Source organism: Neoarthrinium moseri (assembly GCF_022829205.1).
Source record: "Neoarthrinium moseri strain CBS 164.80 chromosome Unknown scaffold61_Wmoseri_CBS_16480, whole genome shotgun sequence".
In the NCBI taxonomy this organism is placed as follows: Eukaryota; Fungi; Ascomycota; class Sordariomycetes; order Amphisphaeriales; family Apiosporaceae; genus Neoarthrinium; species Neoarthrinium moseri.
The window spans coordinates 202,358-219,872 of NW_026055175.1; the positions used below are offsets into that span (position 1 = coordinate 202,358).

Here is a 17,515-nt window from a genome sequence, read left to right on the forward strand (position 1 = left end):
GCTAGCATTCGCTCTCTCACAGAAAGCAATCCCTGGGCGCCGGCCCCCGGTGACACAACCCACAACGGTTGAGCAGGTCCATCAGCCTCTGGACGATTGCCATTACTGTACTTTAATGAGATGGGGAGAAAAATTTGAGTTGGAGAACGGGCTCGTTGCAAGCATCGGGCCGGAGCTAGGCAGACAGCTAGGCAGTTGACACAAATGACGTTGACTCTCGCTCAAGCCTATATTTGGGTATCGTGATCTGATGGGCTGGATGTGGTGGGTGGATGGGTGGGTGTCGCAGTGCAATGTCTCGCTTTTCGGTCGCGCTCGCATCTCTTTCTCTCGCCCAGGCTACGGGCTACAGGTGACAGACATGCACTGAGCTCTGAGCTGAGAGCGAGCGAGCGATCTTCGCTTCGGGGCGCTCTAGGATCTGGGATGCGGAGCAAGGGTGCTTGAGCATTGTCCTCCTCGCATGTACCCTCAACCATGCCGCGATCCCTTTTCGCATGTACTGCACAGCGCAGCGCAGTTCTTTTCCCATCAGCAGATCCCCACTAAAGCTTTGTTCACAGGGTAGACGGACTACCATTCGAGAAAATGGCCCGAAGCCGGGCAAAAGTACTACTGCTGCTACTCAACGCTGTCTCCAGTCCAGCACAGGGAAAAGAGCTGGAAGAGCGGGAGGAGAAGGGAAGAAGCAGATGAGGCTTGCCTTGCGACCGCGCGCCCTAGCGTGGTCCCCTAAAAAAGCACACACCGTTGACTACCGCCGCTGGCTGCTCTGTGCAGTGACCGCTCGAAGCCGCTCATTTTGGCTGGCGTCTGCTGTTATATTATGTATCTGGCATAGGCTGAGTGACTACTGTAGGCTACTGTGTAGGTAGGGTAGCTAGAGGGTCACGCACGCACGCGCGGGCAAGGACGAGCAGCATGGCATGCATGCCGGTCAGGTACCTGGGCCCCGGCGGCGCGCGTAGTGCGGGCAGCGAGTACATGCAACGGGCAGAATTGCGGTACCGTCCGGAAAGTACATGCCATGCCATGCCTGCCATGCCATCCAGGATGGGGAGGGGGATGGGGGATGGGGGATGGGGGATATGGATGGATATGGGTGGATGGATGGATGGATGGATGGATATCGACATGCCCTGGCCTGGCTCTGCGCGCGCCGCATCAAGCACACCTGGTCTGCTGGTCTGGCTGGGTGGATGTACCGCTGTACCGCTGTATTACTCTGGTGTGGTAGGGCCGTGTGTGGGCAAGACTTACCCAATCGTGGGTGGCACCCCATCTGCGCATCCTTTCCCTGGCCCTTCCACCACCATCCAAGCACCAAAGGGCCCAGCAGGGCCCAGCCGGACTGTGGTCAGGTTCCCACCCAAATCTCTTTGGTCGGTCGGTCCTGTCTCTCTCTCGTCAAGGTACCCGGGCTGAAGTAGTAGTGGCAGGCCGTGGACCAGCCAGACAGACCAGCCAGACCCGTGGGACCCCATCGCAGAGGGTCGAATTCATTTAGAACCCCCAGGTCCGCCGCCGTCACCTCTCGTCCACCTCTCCCGGCCCTTTGACTCTCTTGTGATTCTTCACTTCGAGACATACTCGCTCTTTTTTCCTTTTCTCTCTCTCTCTCCATCTCTCCCCCCCTCGCGTCTCGTGACTTGCTGTGTTGCAGACTTCCTCTCTCCATCATCTGTTCCGGAGAGCTGCACACCCCTCAAAAAGAGTTCACCTAGTCCCGCGAGACGCTTCTCTTCACCCACGACATCAGTCCCCCGAAGCCCCGGCGTGGCCCATCACTCACAGTCCTCGGGAGAGTCTTGTTGATTATTTTTGTCTGTTTTGCCGGTCAATTGACGACGACGAACCACACTGCCGCTTTCTCCGGTCGTCACTGTTTCGGTTCGATACTCTCGCCCTCGCCCTTCGTCGTCCCCGCTCCACGCTCCGCGTTGGGCCGTCGAGGACACCAGTCTAGCAGCGGGTTCGCGCTTACTGACACGACGCCATCGCCGCACTTCGGCGCACAGTTTCGCACTGACGGACGGAGGATCGCATCGGATCATTTGGCCTCGTTTTTTCGACCAACTTACATCGCCTTGAAGGTTCACACCGACCGGCTTCGCCTACCCATTCGCTTGAGGCAAATTGGGGCGTTGTAATCATCGTGTGCTAAACAACAAAAAATTACCCGCGGGCTGGACTCGACGTATTTCTAAAGCAAATCCACCCCACCACTGCTGAACGCTATTGTCCGGAAAGGCAGCGCCTTGGAGCCCATAGCACAGCAGCCAAACCCACGAACCTGCAGCACCTTGCCGCTGCACCCACTAGTCATTGTTTTCGCCATTTACATTACTACCTAATCAAGAACACCACCCTGGTGGATCGTGGTCCTCTACCTTGCGTAAGCGACCCGGTGTATACCTGGACCCTCCTGTCCCGCTGAGCAGCAGTCGCGCTTGTACAGAGAATGTACACGCAGTCCGCAGCTATGGCGGCCGCACCCCAAAAACCAGAGACTTTCATGCTGAGCACAGAGGCCCAACAAGCATTACCACATGATGCGCAGGTAGCTCTGCAACAAGTTGATAACCGTGAGTATTCTGCCCTCCTTCGCGTGGGCCGCAAAAATGGCAATGCAGGCAGCTTATACGATCCGCAGTGAAATATTTCCTCATTTCTGCCCCTGTCGACTGGCAGCCGGATCAGTACATTCGCAGATTTCTGCTCCCCACCGGCGAATATGTCTCCTGTGTGCTATGGAACAACCTGTTCCACATCTCCGGCACCGACATTGTCCGCTGCCTGTCTTTCCGCTTCCAGGCTTTTGGCCGACCCGTCAAGAACTCCAAGAAGTTCGAAGAGGGCATCTTCTCGGACCTGAGAAATCTGAAGTCCGGCACTGATGCATCTCTCGAGGAGCCCAAGAGCCCCTTCCTCGACTTCCTGTACAAGAACAACTGCATCCGAACGCAAAAGAAGCAGAAGGTCTTTTACTGGTATAGCGTACCCCATGACCGCCTCTTCCTGGACGCTCTGGAGAGAGACCTGAAGAGGGAGAAGATGGGCCAGGAGGCCACGACCATGGCCGTCAGCGAGCCTGCTCTGTCTTTCCAGTACGACTCGTCGCAGTCGCTCTACGAGCAGCTCACCAAGGCCCAGCAGGCCAACTCATCTTCCTTCAACGCCCAGCAGGTCTCTTTCCCCCAGTCCCAGGCACCATCCCCAGTGATGAGGGCAATGGACTCGATGCCTCCTCCCCAGATGATCCCCCACAGCATGGCCCCTTTAGCGGATGGCATGGACACGATGGTTCAGTATCAGCAGACCATGGCGATGGCCCCGGCCATGCCTCCTCAAGTCCAGCAGATGGTCAAGCGCGAACCTGAATACGCTCGTGTCCAGTACAACCAGAATGGAGTCCCGATTGCTCAGGGCCACCAGCGCCACGCCTCCATGCCAGCCTACGGCCTGGAGTACTCGCCAGCACCCTCCTTCGTCTCCTCGCAGTACGAGGACTACAGCAACCGCGGCATCTCATTCGAGCCCATCACCCCTCCTCAGCAGGCTATGGGCATGAGCGCCGAGCCGGCGTACATTGCCAACGAGGAGACTGGCTTGTACACCGCCATTCCCGACCACATGGGTGGTGTCAACGGACTCAACGGCATGATTCAGCTGCCACCGTCCAACCTGGCCGGCCCCCAGTTCTCTCGCGCCTATGGTGCCAACAATGTTTACTCCGTCATTGAAGGTTCCCCGACCTACAAGCAGAGGAGACGTCGCTCTTCCATCCCTCCCTCCATGTCTGCCATCGCTGCCGCCACTGCTCAGGTCCAGGCTGCCGCACACCGACCCTCTGAGTTGAGAAGATCCGTCTCGGCGTCCGTTGGCCCTCTGGCTGAGGACGATGGTGAGACATCGCCACCGGGCCTGGCATACAGCAACTCGCAGATGTCGATGGCAAGCCAGCAGCACAAGGAAATGCTCGACATGTCGAGACATGGCACTCCCCTGTCGACTGTCGAGGGCAGCCCCGCCCTCAACCCGTTGGCGCTCCAGCATCAGGACTACCTCCAGATGGGCCACAACGATATGAACGGCGACGCCATGAGTGAGCGTGGCCAGATGCACGGCGGAGCACCCAGCGTCGTCAGGCGGGCCCGATCTGCCACGGTCATGGAGCTCGGCCCGTATCCCCAGAAGTCGCACTCTTGCCCTATCCCCACTTGTGGCCGTCTCTTCAAGCGCCTAGAGCACCTGAAGCGGTAAGACCGATACTTTTCTTTTCTTCATTCATGTGTGTTGCGCCGCGCATGTATCTAACCAAGAACTCTAGACACGTGAGAACACATACACAAGAAAGACCCTACATCTGCCCATATTGTAGCAAGGCCTTCTCCAGATCCGACAACCTAGCACAGTATGACCCCAACCTTTTCCTACATGTATATTTCTTTTGTACGCACGAAACCTGTGATGAGTTACGATGTACGGTGCGAGCTCGAAGATGCGAAATTATGAACCAGCAATCCAAGTCACAACACGAACCACAACATCAAACTCTCACAGTGCGGCTTGAAACAACGAGGGACTCAAGACTAACTATTTTCCTTGCAGACACAAGCGAACACACGACCGCGGTGAAGGCGCTGATGGCAGCTTCCCCCTGTCGGGCGAGGACGAGGAGGAGTACTCGGGTGAGGACCATCTTGGCTCCCTCGAGGAAGCCTCTCCAACGTCAGAGAACGGCTACATGCCGGCGTCGCTCAACTCCATGGCTCACGGCCCTGCCACCACCATGTCGCAACAATCCTACAACAGTCTCCAGACTCTGAGCATGCCCATGACCATGAGCACGCCTGCCGGTGCGATGATGTAGGAGGTCGCAGTCATTTTAGATTCTTGTCGTTTCCAGCGGGTTTGCATCATGATCGGATATGCCTTGATTTTTTTCTTTCCTTTCTCCAAAGGGTTTCACGAACTACTAGCTCGTTGGTTTCCAACGACGCGGGCATCTGGCATCACGGGGTTTTGTGGACTGGGTTCGTCGCATATGTGGGAGACGAGCGGCGTCTGATGTCGCCATATGAGAGAGGGGCAATGCGGCTCGCCTGACCTGGCTTGCCCACACGCATCATTTTCTTTTCTCGAGTCAACGACACTGTTTTTCGGTCATATTTCATTTCGACAGTTGAGGGATACCAAAACGCGACGATAGAGCGGCGGCTGATATTTCTGCTTCCATGATTTTCTTTTTTTTCTTTCACCATGGTTCGGTCCCGTCCTTGGACTCGAGTTGCTTTTTTCTTGCATGGCCGATCGAAGGGATGGAAGGAATGGGCGGCGGGCCTCGCACCCATGTGTATATATAGTCTTGTTGACTTGGTTTTTTTTTTTTGTTAAGACTTATTTCCCTTGTAGTTACTGCGGTCGGGGAAGGACGGGGCAGGCGAGCCGCAGATGATACCAGGCATCGCACGAGAGCAGGACAGGTGACGAGATGGGTCGAACAGACCTAGAAAGATCACGAACGAGGATCAAAACAACGTAAAATATTGAGAGATTCATAGAAATGTTGATGTGTTCACACATACTAGATGTCTTTTACAGTGCAATGTGCCAATTTTAATGGTTGCATTCGTACTACAATACATGTATGAACATGGTTGACGACCACATACATCCTAACGAATTTCTAGGAATTTTGTTGCCAGGGTTTATTCAAATACCTATCAGAGCAATGTTGTTTGTCTGCTGTCTCATATGACGTCGAGTCTCCCAACATAAAACCTGGTAGTCGTATGCCAATGGCGCTCTGGGTGACGAGGAAATTTACCTCCTGTGATGGCAGCAACCTCGTCCACGCAAATCAGTGAGCCCTAGTCAGATCTTCCAGTCGAGCCCTTTCCCCAAGTCGAAACGAAGCCAGCGTTGCCCCCCTCCCCTCCGCACTCACTCCTGGCTCCGGTTCCACCGGACACAGTCGTCGAACCTGACGCCGTCGCCGCCGAAGCAGTCCAGGGCGCTGCCGATGGTCAGGTCGACGCGGCCGCCGCTCAGCCGCTTGACCAGGTCCAGGTCCTCTAGGTGGCGGCCGCCCCCCGCGTACGTCACGGGGATGCTGCACCACTCGGCCAGCCGCCCGACCAGCCGCTCGTCGACGCCCTTCTGCAGCCCCTCGTTGTCGGCCGCGTGGATCAGGAACTCGGAACAGTAGGGCTCGAGCTGCTGGATGGATTCTGCGGGCGCAAGAGCGAAACCCCGGAGATTAGTTTGGCTGCCCGATACCGACGGAGAAACACGGGACCCCGTGTGATATATATGAAGTATGGAGTAAAGAAAAAAATGGGCAGTTTACCTTGGTTGACCTCCATGTCCGTCATGGTCTGCCACTTGTTCATAGCGACGAACCAGCGGTCGTCGCCCTGTCGCCGGCAGCTTAGGTCGATGACCAGCTTGTTCTTGTCCCCGTCCAGGGCCTTCAGGACGGCGTCAAGCCGGTCCTGGCTAAACTTGCCCTCTGGGAAGAGGTAGGATGTGATGATGACCTACTAACGGCAATCTATCAGCCTCACTGTGAACCTGGGGAGGTGCTATGGTGGTGGCGATGGTCACGGCAGGATGGTGTGCTCGCTCACCTTCTCAGCGCCCTTCTCAATCCACTCCTTCGCATTCCGGTCATTGATACCGCCGCCGACCTGGAGGCCGCCAGGCCATGCTGCGAGCGCCTCGGTGGCTGCCTCATCATTCTTGGGGCCCAGCATGATGACATGCGCCCCCGTCAGGGCATTGTCTCTGTACAGCTTCGCGAAGTGCCCCGCGGGATGCAGCGAGACATGGTTCGTCTTCAGTTCGGCGGTGGTGCTGTCCAAGGTTCCGCCCACGATCTGTTTGACCTGGCCTGCGTGCAGGTCTATACAGGGGCGAAAACGGGTCATGGTTCCGTCTCACCAGAATAGGGACTATTGATGAAGTTCTCATAAACTCTCTTATGGCCAGCCTCACTCACCCACATACTCAATCTCATGGTGGGGTTACGCCTAAAAAGCTCCCCAAATCAGGCGAGGCTGCCGCGGGGCACTGCTGTACCTGATCATATCCCAGCACCTTAACCACTGCTAATTGGCCGAAAAGCACTAGCTTCCAGCGGGTGCAACGAGGCTGCCCAAGTCTACGAAACGCAAGAAAAAAAAAGTTTCCGAGGACCTTCAGATCGTCCCATCACAGGAGACATTCTGTAACGACGTCTCGCGAACCACGCTCTTGGCGCAATCTCAGATTCTGCGACATGGCGACCGTACTCGGCAAGCGGAAATCGCGGTCTGCCGCCGCCGCAGAGCCCGCCGTCTCGGAAGAGGAGGCCCAGGCCATCTTCCGCCGACACTTCGAGGCGCAGTTCGCACCGCTCCCCGACAGCAAGCCAGGGAAGTCTTCGGCCTCCGCAGAGGACGATAGTGAAGAGGAGGAGGACGACCGGGCAGATTCCCTTCTGTCGCTGTCAGAAGACGAAGAGGCAGATGGCGACGAGTGGGACGGGCTCTCGGAGTCGGACGAGACCCCCGAGGCAGCCGCCGTCGAAGTCGAAGTCGTAGACCACACCAAACCCTCGACCGCCAACCCGCTGGCCGCGGCGCTCTCGAAACGCGAGGCCAAGGCCTACTTGTCGTCGCGCGTGCCGACGTCGCTCGCCTCGTCCGCGTCGGCCGCGAGCAAGGCCAAGGCCAAGCCGACGCCGACCGAGGAGGACAGCGCGGACCTGCTGAAGAACGACCTGGCGCTGCAGCGGCTGCTGTCCGAGTCGCACCTGTTCAACCCGTCCAAGGTGTCGTCGTCGCTGATCGGGACCAGCGTCGACACGACGGCGCACGCGGGCCGCAACCGCCACCTGGCCACGGACCTGCGCCTGGCGGCCCTGGGGTCCAAGGCCAGCATCTACAAGCAGGCCAAGATGCCCATGGCCCACCGCAAGGGCATCGAGGGCGCCGCCGCCGCCCGCGAGTCCAAGCGCCGCCGCGAGGCCAAGGAGAACGGCATCATCCTCGAGCGCCCCGCCGCCGCCAAGGTCAAGAAGGGTGACCGCCGCCTCGGCAGCCGCGACCGCGCCGTCGACGCCCCCGCCGTCGGCAAGCTGCGCAACGGCATGTTGCGCCTGAGCAAGCGGGACGTCGAGGAGATCCAGGGCAGCGGCGGTGGTGGTCGTGGTGGGAAGATGAAGCGCCGGCGCAGGTGAAAGTGACTAGGGCCAAACATCTGCCCAACGACTTGTATCTCTCAAGAAAGACGGGATTTGATATGGCAGCCGAAGAGTCCGTCTCTCCCGACCGTAGAGACGGCTCGCAGGATGTACACAGTACACTGTTGGGTCACACAACCACTTATTTACGGGATTCAAGAGCACCTTCGGCTGGTGGCCAAGAATTCTATTTACTACACACCCAGGCGGTTATAGCATGACCGGTCCTCTCAGGTCGACATACGCAAGCAAATTCTAACGACGTGAACGCGCCAATGGGTTGAAATATACCCTATATCTTGACCGTTTGTGGTTTCAATTCGGTCAAGATAGACCACTCCGCTACAACTTGAACGCGCAGCTCAAATCCGTGACATTCCCCACTTCTGGATTCTAAGATGCTTGAAAGGCATGCCACCAAAAGGACACGGAGGAGCTGAGCTTGTGTCGTGGGCTTGGACTAGGCTACATATCAGCGCTGATGGACCAAGAGAACCAGGGAAGCAGAAGCACATGGCTTCTGCAATATTGTGCAGCATCGGTGGTAACACTAAGTAGCACCAGATTAGCAGACATTACCCTCGCCAGTCGCAAACCACCAAGATGTGTATAGGTTCCCCTTGCCTGAGGATTGGATCCCCCATCTGTAATGCAGGCAAGGATGGGCATGCTGGGTACAAGTTGATATGAGATATGAAGTACCCAATAAATTTCCATGACGAAGCTAGACATTGCCCTTGCATCAGACCATTCGATACCGACTGTGAATCCATGTTAGTTTCATCATATAGCTGACCCTGAAGGTAATACCCGGGAAGAATCAGACCGGCAACCTCGCGAGTAGTAAGCAGGGGATGGATCAAGTCCCGGTCTGCATATACTCGGACGAATAGATCGCCTTGAGCCTGTGACCCGGCCAGGCAGACACTCTACTGGGGCCAGACCTGCCGACGGGGCGCCGTCTGGGTGCAGTACCCGCGGTCCTACGCATGCACGTTTTCTTCAGCGCCCGGGGTGCGAGCTGGCAGTTAACCCATGGAAGTAGCCTATTTTGACTTCGGCATCTAGGTACTGCTGCAGGGCGGGCCCAGTTACATCGCTCGGGTCGTCACTGATTGGTTGCGGATTTGGGTTGCGAGTCGGCCAAGTTCCCGTCGGCATCAGACTGTCTGTAACGGACTCCCAAGAACACGCACGGGTGAAAAAGAGGGGATTTGTTTAGGGCCAAAAGCAAAAGGATACATCAGCAATATTATACGCGGAGTAATTCCCGAATCTCTCTTCAAAGTGCGCATTTATAATGGCGCATGCGGATCCAATCTCCCATTGTCCTCCTCCTTATGAACACATTACTCGCTCGTTGACCCTTAGACACTCGTGGAAAGGGATACACCATGGAAAACGTATCAGTTGCGCTCTTAATGGAGCTTTGCAAAAACCTTCTGCACCGCGGCAACGGTCTTGTCCACAATAACCTCGATTGTGGCGCGGTCAATGTTGTAAGCAGGCATGATCATGACATGATCTCCTTTCTTATCTCCAGCACAACCCTGGCCATAGTATATGGCCAGGTTGTTTGGCGGTGCCATGGCCGCGTCGTGTACACGGTGAGATATCTGCAGAGTTGGCTCGAACGGTCTCTTGGTTTCCTTATCTTCCACGAACTCAATGCCCCAGAACAACCCGCGGCCCCGTATATCGCCAACATGTGGATGACCACCCAATTTCTCCTTCAAGAGCTTTGCAAGGAGGTTTCCCTGGATTTGGACATTCGACAATAGATTGTCTCTTTGAATGATTTGCTGGACCTGTAAGGCCGCAGCACACCCGACCGGGTGGTCCTGGTAGGTGTGGCCATGCGTGAACGTTGCATTCTTCATCTCCATTTCCTGGAACACCTTCTTTCCAACCAAGATAGCGGACACGGGCTGATATCCACCTGCAAGCCCTTTGCCGATGGTCTGTATATCTGGCATAACACCTTCCTGTTCCCAGGCATGTGTGGTTCCAGTTCTTCCCATGCCACACATGACTTCGTCCAAAATGAACAGGGCCCCGTGTTTATCGCATATCGCTTTCATTGCCTTGATGTAGCCGGGAACTGATGGAATACAGCCTGACGCAGCTCCGACTACGGGTTCGGCAATAAAGGCCACAACTGTCTCCGGGCCGAGTTTTTGGAACATGTTTTCCAATTCCAACGCTTTCCTAGCGACGTAGGCCGTATCTGTCTCACCCTGGCGTCGTTGTCGATAGGCATTGCAAGCAGGGATGCGATATATTTTGGACAGAAGTAAGTCTTCGAAAGGTGCCCGCCTTGACAGGTGCCCACCCAAACTCAGAGAGCCAATGGTGATTCCATGATAGGACTCTTCACGGGAGATGTAGTTCACGCGCTGGGGCTGCCCTTTCCAGACGAAGTACTCTCGAGCTAGCTTCATGGCTCCTTCGACAGCCTCCGATCCTAATCAATGTCACCATGTTAGTTCTACCGAAACTTCAACGATGTGACATACCAGAGCATGTTATGTAAGTCTTCTGAAAATGCCCCCCTGAGCTTCTGGAAAGCCATTGGGCCAAAGCTAGTTTAGCTCTATTTTCGAAGAATCCCCATGGAACATAGGATATATCAGCCGCTTGGCTCATCATGGCGTTAATGACCTCTTGTACCCCGTGTCCAAGGCAAGCCACGGCGGCACCACCACAGGAGTCCAATATTTCGCGGCCATCATCCAGGTACATGTAGTTTCCTTGACCCCTCACAGCCAGTGGTCGACTGGTAGTGACTGCTTCTTCAATATCGGCATCGGCTGTATTGGTGGGCTCTTTTACATCTTCGCAAGAAATGACGTTTCGGTCTTTTTTGATTGCACAATTCGACAGAAATCCCCTCGAATCGATCGGCATGAACGAATCTTGAGCGCGGATCAAGTTGGGAATCTTTGCTGTCTGAATCATCTTGGGCGAGCTGCTGTGATGCCGTGTTGAATGTTTTCGGCCTAGTTCGTGGGGGCCATGCCTAGTATTAGAAAAAAACCGTGTTGAGTTCCCTGGACACAAGGACTGCGCCGTGAGGAGATATGTATGCGTGATAATATCCCCATCGACCTGATCCCCTGCGGGAGACCCAATAGGGTTGTTTCTAGGAACAGGGCACTATTACTGGTTGTGACCTGAGCCTGTGTCCATGGGATTATGATCCGAGGTGTGGTGGGCTGTGCATGCAGAAAATTCAGGCGTATCAGGACCCGAATTGGCCGGGTTGCAGGCCAAATCATACCCGACTGGTCTGCAGATTCAGGTTCCTCGAAACGGAAGCGTGCCGGTCCGCCGTTGTGCTCATCGGGCAACCGAGGCCAGCGCATACCCATTTCGTTATATCACCTCCTCGCTAGATTACAGACTACTTTAGGGCTCCAATGATAATATTCAATGTGGTAGTACCCTTGATAGACGAGACAACACCCGTCAAAAGACATGATGTGTGTGATATGAGGCGACAACCCATAATTCTGCGAGATGGCTCCACCGTCGTTGCGTTCCGCCGCATGCTTAACAGAGCAGGCAGCGAGTTGAGGGGCTGGCAGATTCTCAGATTGCCGAAAACATCGTTCGTATGGCGGACGAAGGCAATGATATTAATTTTTGGGTTCGAGACGTGTAACCAGATATCGGCAATGGACATGTAGCTAAACTGTTTGTTTCTTATAGTCCTCGCGGCTGCTAAGTCGAGCGTAAGCGCGTCCACCCTGGAGCAGGCCCAATCAGGCGAGTTCACTAGGGCGTTGACAGCGCCTTAGCCGCTCAATGAACCCTAAGAAACAAATGAAATGGCCGGGACAAAAGTTCCAACTCATCGGGATACGGGGGCACAAGGTCAGAAGCGGGCTCACATGTCGAGAAGACACTCCCTCCGCCTTATGACAACTGACCTGCATTATGTTATTAGCTGGATCGTACTTTTGAAAGGCACAGCGAATGCTCACAAGGCTGCATCCAGACCGCTACTTCTATTCCCAGTTTGGATATGCCGGGGTGTCGTGGCGCTCAGCAGCAACAAACTTAATCAGTGACGGCCGCGAGCGAAACAGACCATCACACCTTGGCCGAGGCAAGTGGCCGTCCGAGCGGGCCGGAATCAAGTCAACTGACCACGATGATGCTGCTTATCGTACCGCGTCGGATCAATACAAGGAGTGTTGCACGAAGACTCCGGCCAATATCGCCTTTCCAACTGCATCAAAGAGCCATTGGCTACTGCCAGAGGTGCAGATTGTATGCAATGCGAGTTTCCAACCACTTTATTCCGGCAGCAGCCTGACCCAATCGAGAGCGCCGCGCAAGGGTTTGTCGAATTCGGCAGTACCATGCAGGGAAAGTTGGCCGAGATTGCAGCTGGTGGAGATCAATGTCGTGCATTGTGCATTTCCGGCCCCATCGTCACATCATGTTAGTACTGCTCCGAGCCATGAGTGGGTGGCGCCGGCTTGAGAGCTTCGCGGAAAGATCTGGCCGGCCTTCAAGTTTCCGCGAGATGCTGTTATTCGCCCACGACTTATGCATTGCATAGGCAGTGACGAATTATGTCGAGCGGACGAGAACGAGCCGTTATGCAGAGGAAAACTACCACGCCCGCTGCGACCTTGTTCCGAGGAAGGCATTGCACTGCATGGGGCTGATTGCGGTGTGAAGAAAATAAGGAAAGGTGAGAGAGAAGGTCGGACTGTGGGGCGGAGTCGTAGATGACAGCGACCAACACCCGAGGAACCAACATCCCACATTAACCCAGATGGTCGTAGCTTCCTGTATAGTCGTCCAGCCCGCGATCACGTCGAAAGACAAGGATATGATAGGATGAAAGTTGCGGGGTGCAATACTTTGCGAGCCCTGGGCCATCAAAAGGGCCATGAAAAGTGCCATGCAACACACCTGGACACCAATACAGCTCCTTCTATGTCACCATAGTCAAGTGCTCTCGCCCCGGGTAATGCGTCACGAGATTCAAGAGTGTAGCAATGGGAGCCGTGAACATGCCCGGCATATTTGCCAGTATCGAAAGGTGTATCATTCGTCGAGACATATGTGCCTAGAGGCCACACACCCCGTGGCATATCAGCCCACGGAGCAGTACAAGGAGAGAACCGATGCCTCCGAAAGGCTTCGAAGGCCGCCATGCATGTGGACGTACATGAGAACGCATGATCCTTAACTCGTGTCACCCAGGATAATAGATGCCTGCTTTGGTCGCGACTGCCTACAAGCCCATAGCCGTCAACGAGCCCGGCAAGTCTAGAGATTACGCTCAGTATCTGAATGTGTCTCAATGGTTTTTCTATATCTCTCTTCCTGAAGATACAGCCTCCAAATTTGATACCATAGTGCTCTTTCCTATCCCTGCCAGATCATGCTGTTACCCAGCTTCTGACAATCAAGATCCAGATCTGATGACTCGGTCGGGGTCGTCGGTTGACACCCATTGAGCATACTGCGTAATGATTGTCGCCGCTAGACATGGGCTCTGGTATGCAGAGAGCGACTTTTTCCATAAGAACTTGCAGGTATTGAAGTGGCTGTTCTTAGGCCATCGTAGATACCACAATGCTGAGCTAGATTTTTGATACCCGTTCCAAGCAGATGACTGTTCTATTAAAACAACAGTGAGATCTCACCTTGTGCCCGAGCTGTGTACAGTGGATGCTCAACCCGCAAACTTTGTTCGCCGGTTTTCTGTTACCACGCTTGAGAATATGTGTAAATGGAATAGTAATAGATGACTGCCCACCCTCAAAAAGGTAATTGTCCCCTCTCTGTTTGTCTTATGTGCTCTCCTTGCATGGGTAACTATTGCAGCAGTCTCAAGCGTGTCCAGCCCATATCCAGTTCAAGGGACTCAGAATACCTTCTGGACAGCCAAGGAAGATGTCAAGAGAGTTCGCCGGCCATGAAGAAGGGCAACATACCCAATTTACCTGCAGTGTTTGACTGTCCGGCGGTTTGCTTCTGACAACTACCTGCTCGCGGTACTATTACGGATGTGTCGCGGCCAATTATCCGATTCCTAATCAGCAGAATAGAGTTGGTAGCATAAAGAGCGCGACCCCCCCATTAAAAGGTCTCAACGTAGGATGCGGAATTGAAAAGTTCGATATCTATGAGAGAAACTAAGAGGATGGTCTCCACACCGTGTCTCATTATCAGTCTCATCCAAGGCACTCTGACGATAGGAGCCAGTACCCATGATAATCCAAGCACTTACGGTCCTCATGTCAATTCAGTGGTACTATGAGAATTAGCAAAGAGGTGTGCATGATGATGAATCACACTAAAGATTCGAGACGGAAGGTGAGCAGACGAGCCTCATTCAGAGAGGACTTGGTTCTCGTTTGGAACTCTGAAGAGTGTACGTAACTTGCCTCGGATGCACTCAACTTGTTGTTCGCATGCTATCGACCAGGCACCACGGGCTTCATCTCTGTGGCTTCCCTGCACACTGGCTTGGGGCGAAGAAACAACCAGTGTCAATGAGTCGAGATCCAGTGCTTAAAAGCTCACCACCCACGTCGCATATCACCGTGTGTAACCTAAGGAGATACAGATATCATCCACTTTTATCTTCTCATCTCAGTTACCCCTTAGTGTTAACATTCATAATATCTCCTTTCTTTATCAGTTATCCAGACACACATGCTAGGGATCGCTGTGACGAGATACGATATTTTCAATAACGTAGACCTAACACGGTGTGGCGATAATTTTCAGGATCCGCCCAGAGGCTTGCGCAGACGAGTTGACGGTTTGGAAGCTCGCTGTGCTCAGGGTCCGCTGACGAAAGTTTACACACCAGCTTGGAGACGATGCCCCCTAACCCTTCTCTGCTACCTAAGGTCTCCGCCCTTCATATATGTACTAATGACACTCCATGTATGTATCTTGGGTCCGCTTTTACATTGAAACACGCTTGGTACGCAAAAGCAGACTCAATTTGGCTGCTCGTATCACTCTGCATGCGTCCCAGAACAATCTGCCCTCACTGGGCAGTCAAAAGCCGATCACAGGGTTGCTATTGAGCTCACCACCCATGGATGAAATGACCTGGATAGCACGGAAATTGGGTTTGGATTGTCTCCTCAAGCAAACAATCGATCGGCCTGATTTGTGCTTCGAGCAAAATCGTGCGTAGGTGAGTAGTAAGGACAGTGTGATCCCAAAATATTCCTTGCTATAAAAACGCGTCTTCGTTTCCCACGCTGCCTGTAGCAACGTCGATGACTGCAACAACAGCAATCAGCAGTAACCGACAGCTATCAACACCCACCGACGCCTACCAAAGCAAGGTCTGCTGAAGATATCCTCAGTAAGTGTTCCATATCTTCTTATCTCTTCGCCTTTCTCTGCTCCCCATTCTCGTGTTCACCAAGAACTGGACTGGTTCCTCTACCAAAGGCAGGACAAGGTCGCGTCAAGCACATCTTCACTTTTGTCCCTCCTTTCATTAAACAATCACTATGGATCCCGTCTTGATAGCTGCCACATATTGATACTTTAATCTAGATCCCTACTTCCAGTGCCGGCTCCGACGGAAGTCTTGGTACCGCGCAGGCCGCCGATTCGGCCTCTCCGGCTCCAGCTCCGGCTCCGGTTCAGCTGGAGTGCGACATGATGGGCGATTCCGACGGGACCGCGCATGGCAAGCTTATTCCGGGATTGCCTGACTCAGTTGTTCCAGCGGCGCCGGGCGGCAACGCTGGATTCAAAATCCCGGGCATGACAGCCGTACGTAACCCTTTCTCACACCCCGGCTTTCGTGTCTTCATGAGAACGATTTTCGACCCGTCCCATGGCGCTCTACTCACGGTTGCAAATAGGACACAGTGATCAGGGAGACCCCTGCCGTGAAGGACACCCCGGGCCGCGTGATCCTTAGTGGTTACTACCGTGGCAGCTTCGTTTGCGGCCACCGGAAGCTCACCGACCAGAGCCAGCAGTGCAGCGCCATCATGAAGAACCAAGCGCACAACATTCGTTCGCATGTTTCCAAGTAGGTGCTCCCTTCCTCACTTTTTTTCTTTGTCTTCTTTAGATACCGGGCTGCTCTCCCCCCCTCGATTATTGACAGATTTGTACTTGAATTAAACTAACTCGCGTGACCACCCCTATAGGCAGCACAACGGCAACTCGGCGTACCAGCGCCACGCAACCGCGGACATGAGCGGAGGTCTGCCTTGCGGCGAAGTGGACTGCAACCAGACGTTCAGCAACCGGCACAACCTTATCCGCCACCTTCGCGAGGTACATCGCCTTCGCAACATCAAGGGACAGCCCAAGCAATACTAAGCTGCTGCTATACAAGGTGGAAGAGCCAAAGACGGTATAAAGATGGAGCCTGCCAAGGAAAGAGAGGAACGGGTTGAAACCCAAGAGTCGATAAAGAAATGCGGAGAGAGAACAGTCCGGGGGGGTCTTTAAACAGAAGGAGGTACCTCCTACACAAGGAAGACGCCTCGAACAGGAAGATAGGTTCGACAATGCACTCTGGAGCAATATGACCGCACCACTTCGTGAGGGAGAACGTTAGTTGGCCCATGCCGCCTACTTAAACAGATCTGCCCCTTTCTCATGACCGTAGAAACATGACATCCCGGAATCCAGAAACCTCCCAGAAACAAGTTTCGCTGCCGTGTCCCTAACCCAAAACAAACCAAGTCCAACAACGCCGAGCCAAATGCAAGAGATGCCACACACGACCACGACCACCACCGCCGAACGTCCACGGCCAGGCCCCTGCGCCTGGGTTTCTTCCCTCCCTCAGCAAGCCAACTAACTCACATTGCAGAGCAGCTCGGCCTCGAGGATGAACTTGCCCTCCTTGTACTTCTCGCTGGCCTCGTAGGCCTTGTCGTACTTCCAGCCGACCGTCTCCTTGCACTGCTTGCAGGCGATGTCGCGGACGATGTGGCGGCCCGTCGTCATGGACCGCTCGCTGGGGTCGCCGGCGTCGACGTTGACCACACTGTTAAAGAGGTACGCCTTGCCGTGCTGGCCGCGGAAGCTCTGCGGCGCGACGAAAGATCCCATGTCAGCAGAGCAGGAACCCAGCAGATGGGGAAAGAGAGGACCATCAACCCCCCGGGGGAAAGACAAAAACACTCACGCGGCTGATTATGTCCTCATGGTTCGCCAGGTGCGCCTTGCAGTTCTTGCACCCGTAGATCTTATTGCTGTCCAGATACGTGTTGTACGCAAGACCCATGCTGGGCGGCTATGTCGGGGGGGGGGGGGGGGGGGGGG

The 17,515-nt window shown here is 54.6% G+C and overlaps 6 protein-coding genes across 6 annotated transcripts; 3 read left to right on the plus strand and 3 right to left on the minus strand.

The window, feature by feature from the left end:
• Positions 1-2,482: 2,482 nt before the first annotated feature.
• Positions 2,483-4,873, plus strand: JN550_011001 (uncharacterized protein; the record flags this gene model as incomplete). The annotated part of the gene is made up of 4 exons (XM_049309318.1): positions 2,483-2,585; positions 2,654-4,259; positions 4,331-4,414; positions 4,612-4,873. The coding sequence occupies 4 exons, from the start codon at positions 2,483-2,485 to the stop codon at positions 4,871-4,873; spliced, it is 2,055 nt and encodes a 684-aa protein (XP_049167092.1).
• A 1,073-nt stretch (positions 4,874-5,946) lies between these two features.
• JN550_011002 (uncharacterized protein) lies at positions 5,947-7,021 on the minus strand (the record flags this gene model as incomplete). Its single annotated transcript, XM_049309320.1, has 4 exons — positions 5,947-6,233; positions 6,353-6,542; positions 6,633-6,907; positions 7,012-7,021. 4 exons carry the CDS (start codon positions 7,019-7,021, stop codon positions 5,947-5,949), a joined length of 762 nt encoding a protein of 253 aa, XP_049167093.1.
• A 261-nt stretch (positions 7,022-7,282) lies between these two features.
• Positions 7,283-8,224, plus strand: JN550_011003 (uncharacterized protein; the record flags this gene model as incomplete). The annotated part of the gene is made up of 1 exon (XM_049309321.1): positions 7,283-8,224. The coding sequence occupies one exon, from the start codon at positions 7,283-7,285 to the stop codon at positions 8,222-8,224; it is 942 nt and encodes a 313-aa protein (XP_049167094.1).
• A 1,421-nt stretch (positions 8,225-9,645) lies between these two features.
• On the minus strand, positions 9,646-11,185 carry JN550_011004 (uncharacterized protein; the record flags this gene model as incomplete). The annotated part of the gene is made up of 2 exons (XM_049309322.1): positions 9,646-10,691; positions 10,744-11,185. The coding sequence occupies 2 exons, from the start codon at positions 11,183-11,185 to the stop codon at positions 9,646-9,648; spliced, it is 1,488 nt and encodes a 495-aa protein (XP_049167095.1).
• Positions 11,186-15,886: 4,701 nt separating this feature from the next.
• Positions 15,887-16,561, plus strand: JN550_011005 (uncharacterized protein; the record flags this gene model as incomplete). Its single annotated transcript, XM_049309323.1, has 3 exons — positions 15,887-16,000; positions 16,093-16,265; positions 16,387-16,561. The coding sequence occupies 3 exons, from the start codon at positions 15,887-15,889 to the stop codon at positions 16,559-16,561; spliced, it is 462 nt and encodes a 153-aa protein (XP_049167096.1).
• A 483-nt stretch (positions 16,562-17,044) lies between these two features.
• On the minus strand, positions 17,045-17,477 carry JN550_011006 (uncharacterized protein; the record flags this gene model as incomplete). The annotated part of the gene is made up of 2 exons (XM_049309324.1): positions 17,045-17,278; positions 17,379-17,477. The coding sequence occupies 2 exons, from the start codon at positions 17,475-17,477 to the stop codon at positions 17,045-17,047; spliced, it is 333 nt and encodes a 110-aa protein (XP_049167097.1).
• Positions 17,478-17,515: the final 38 nt, after the last annotated feature.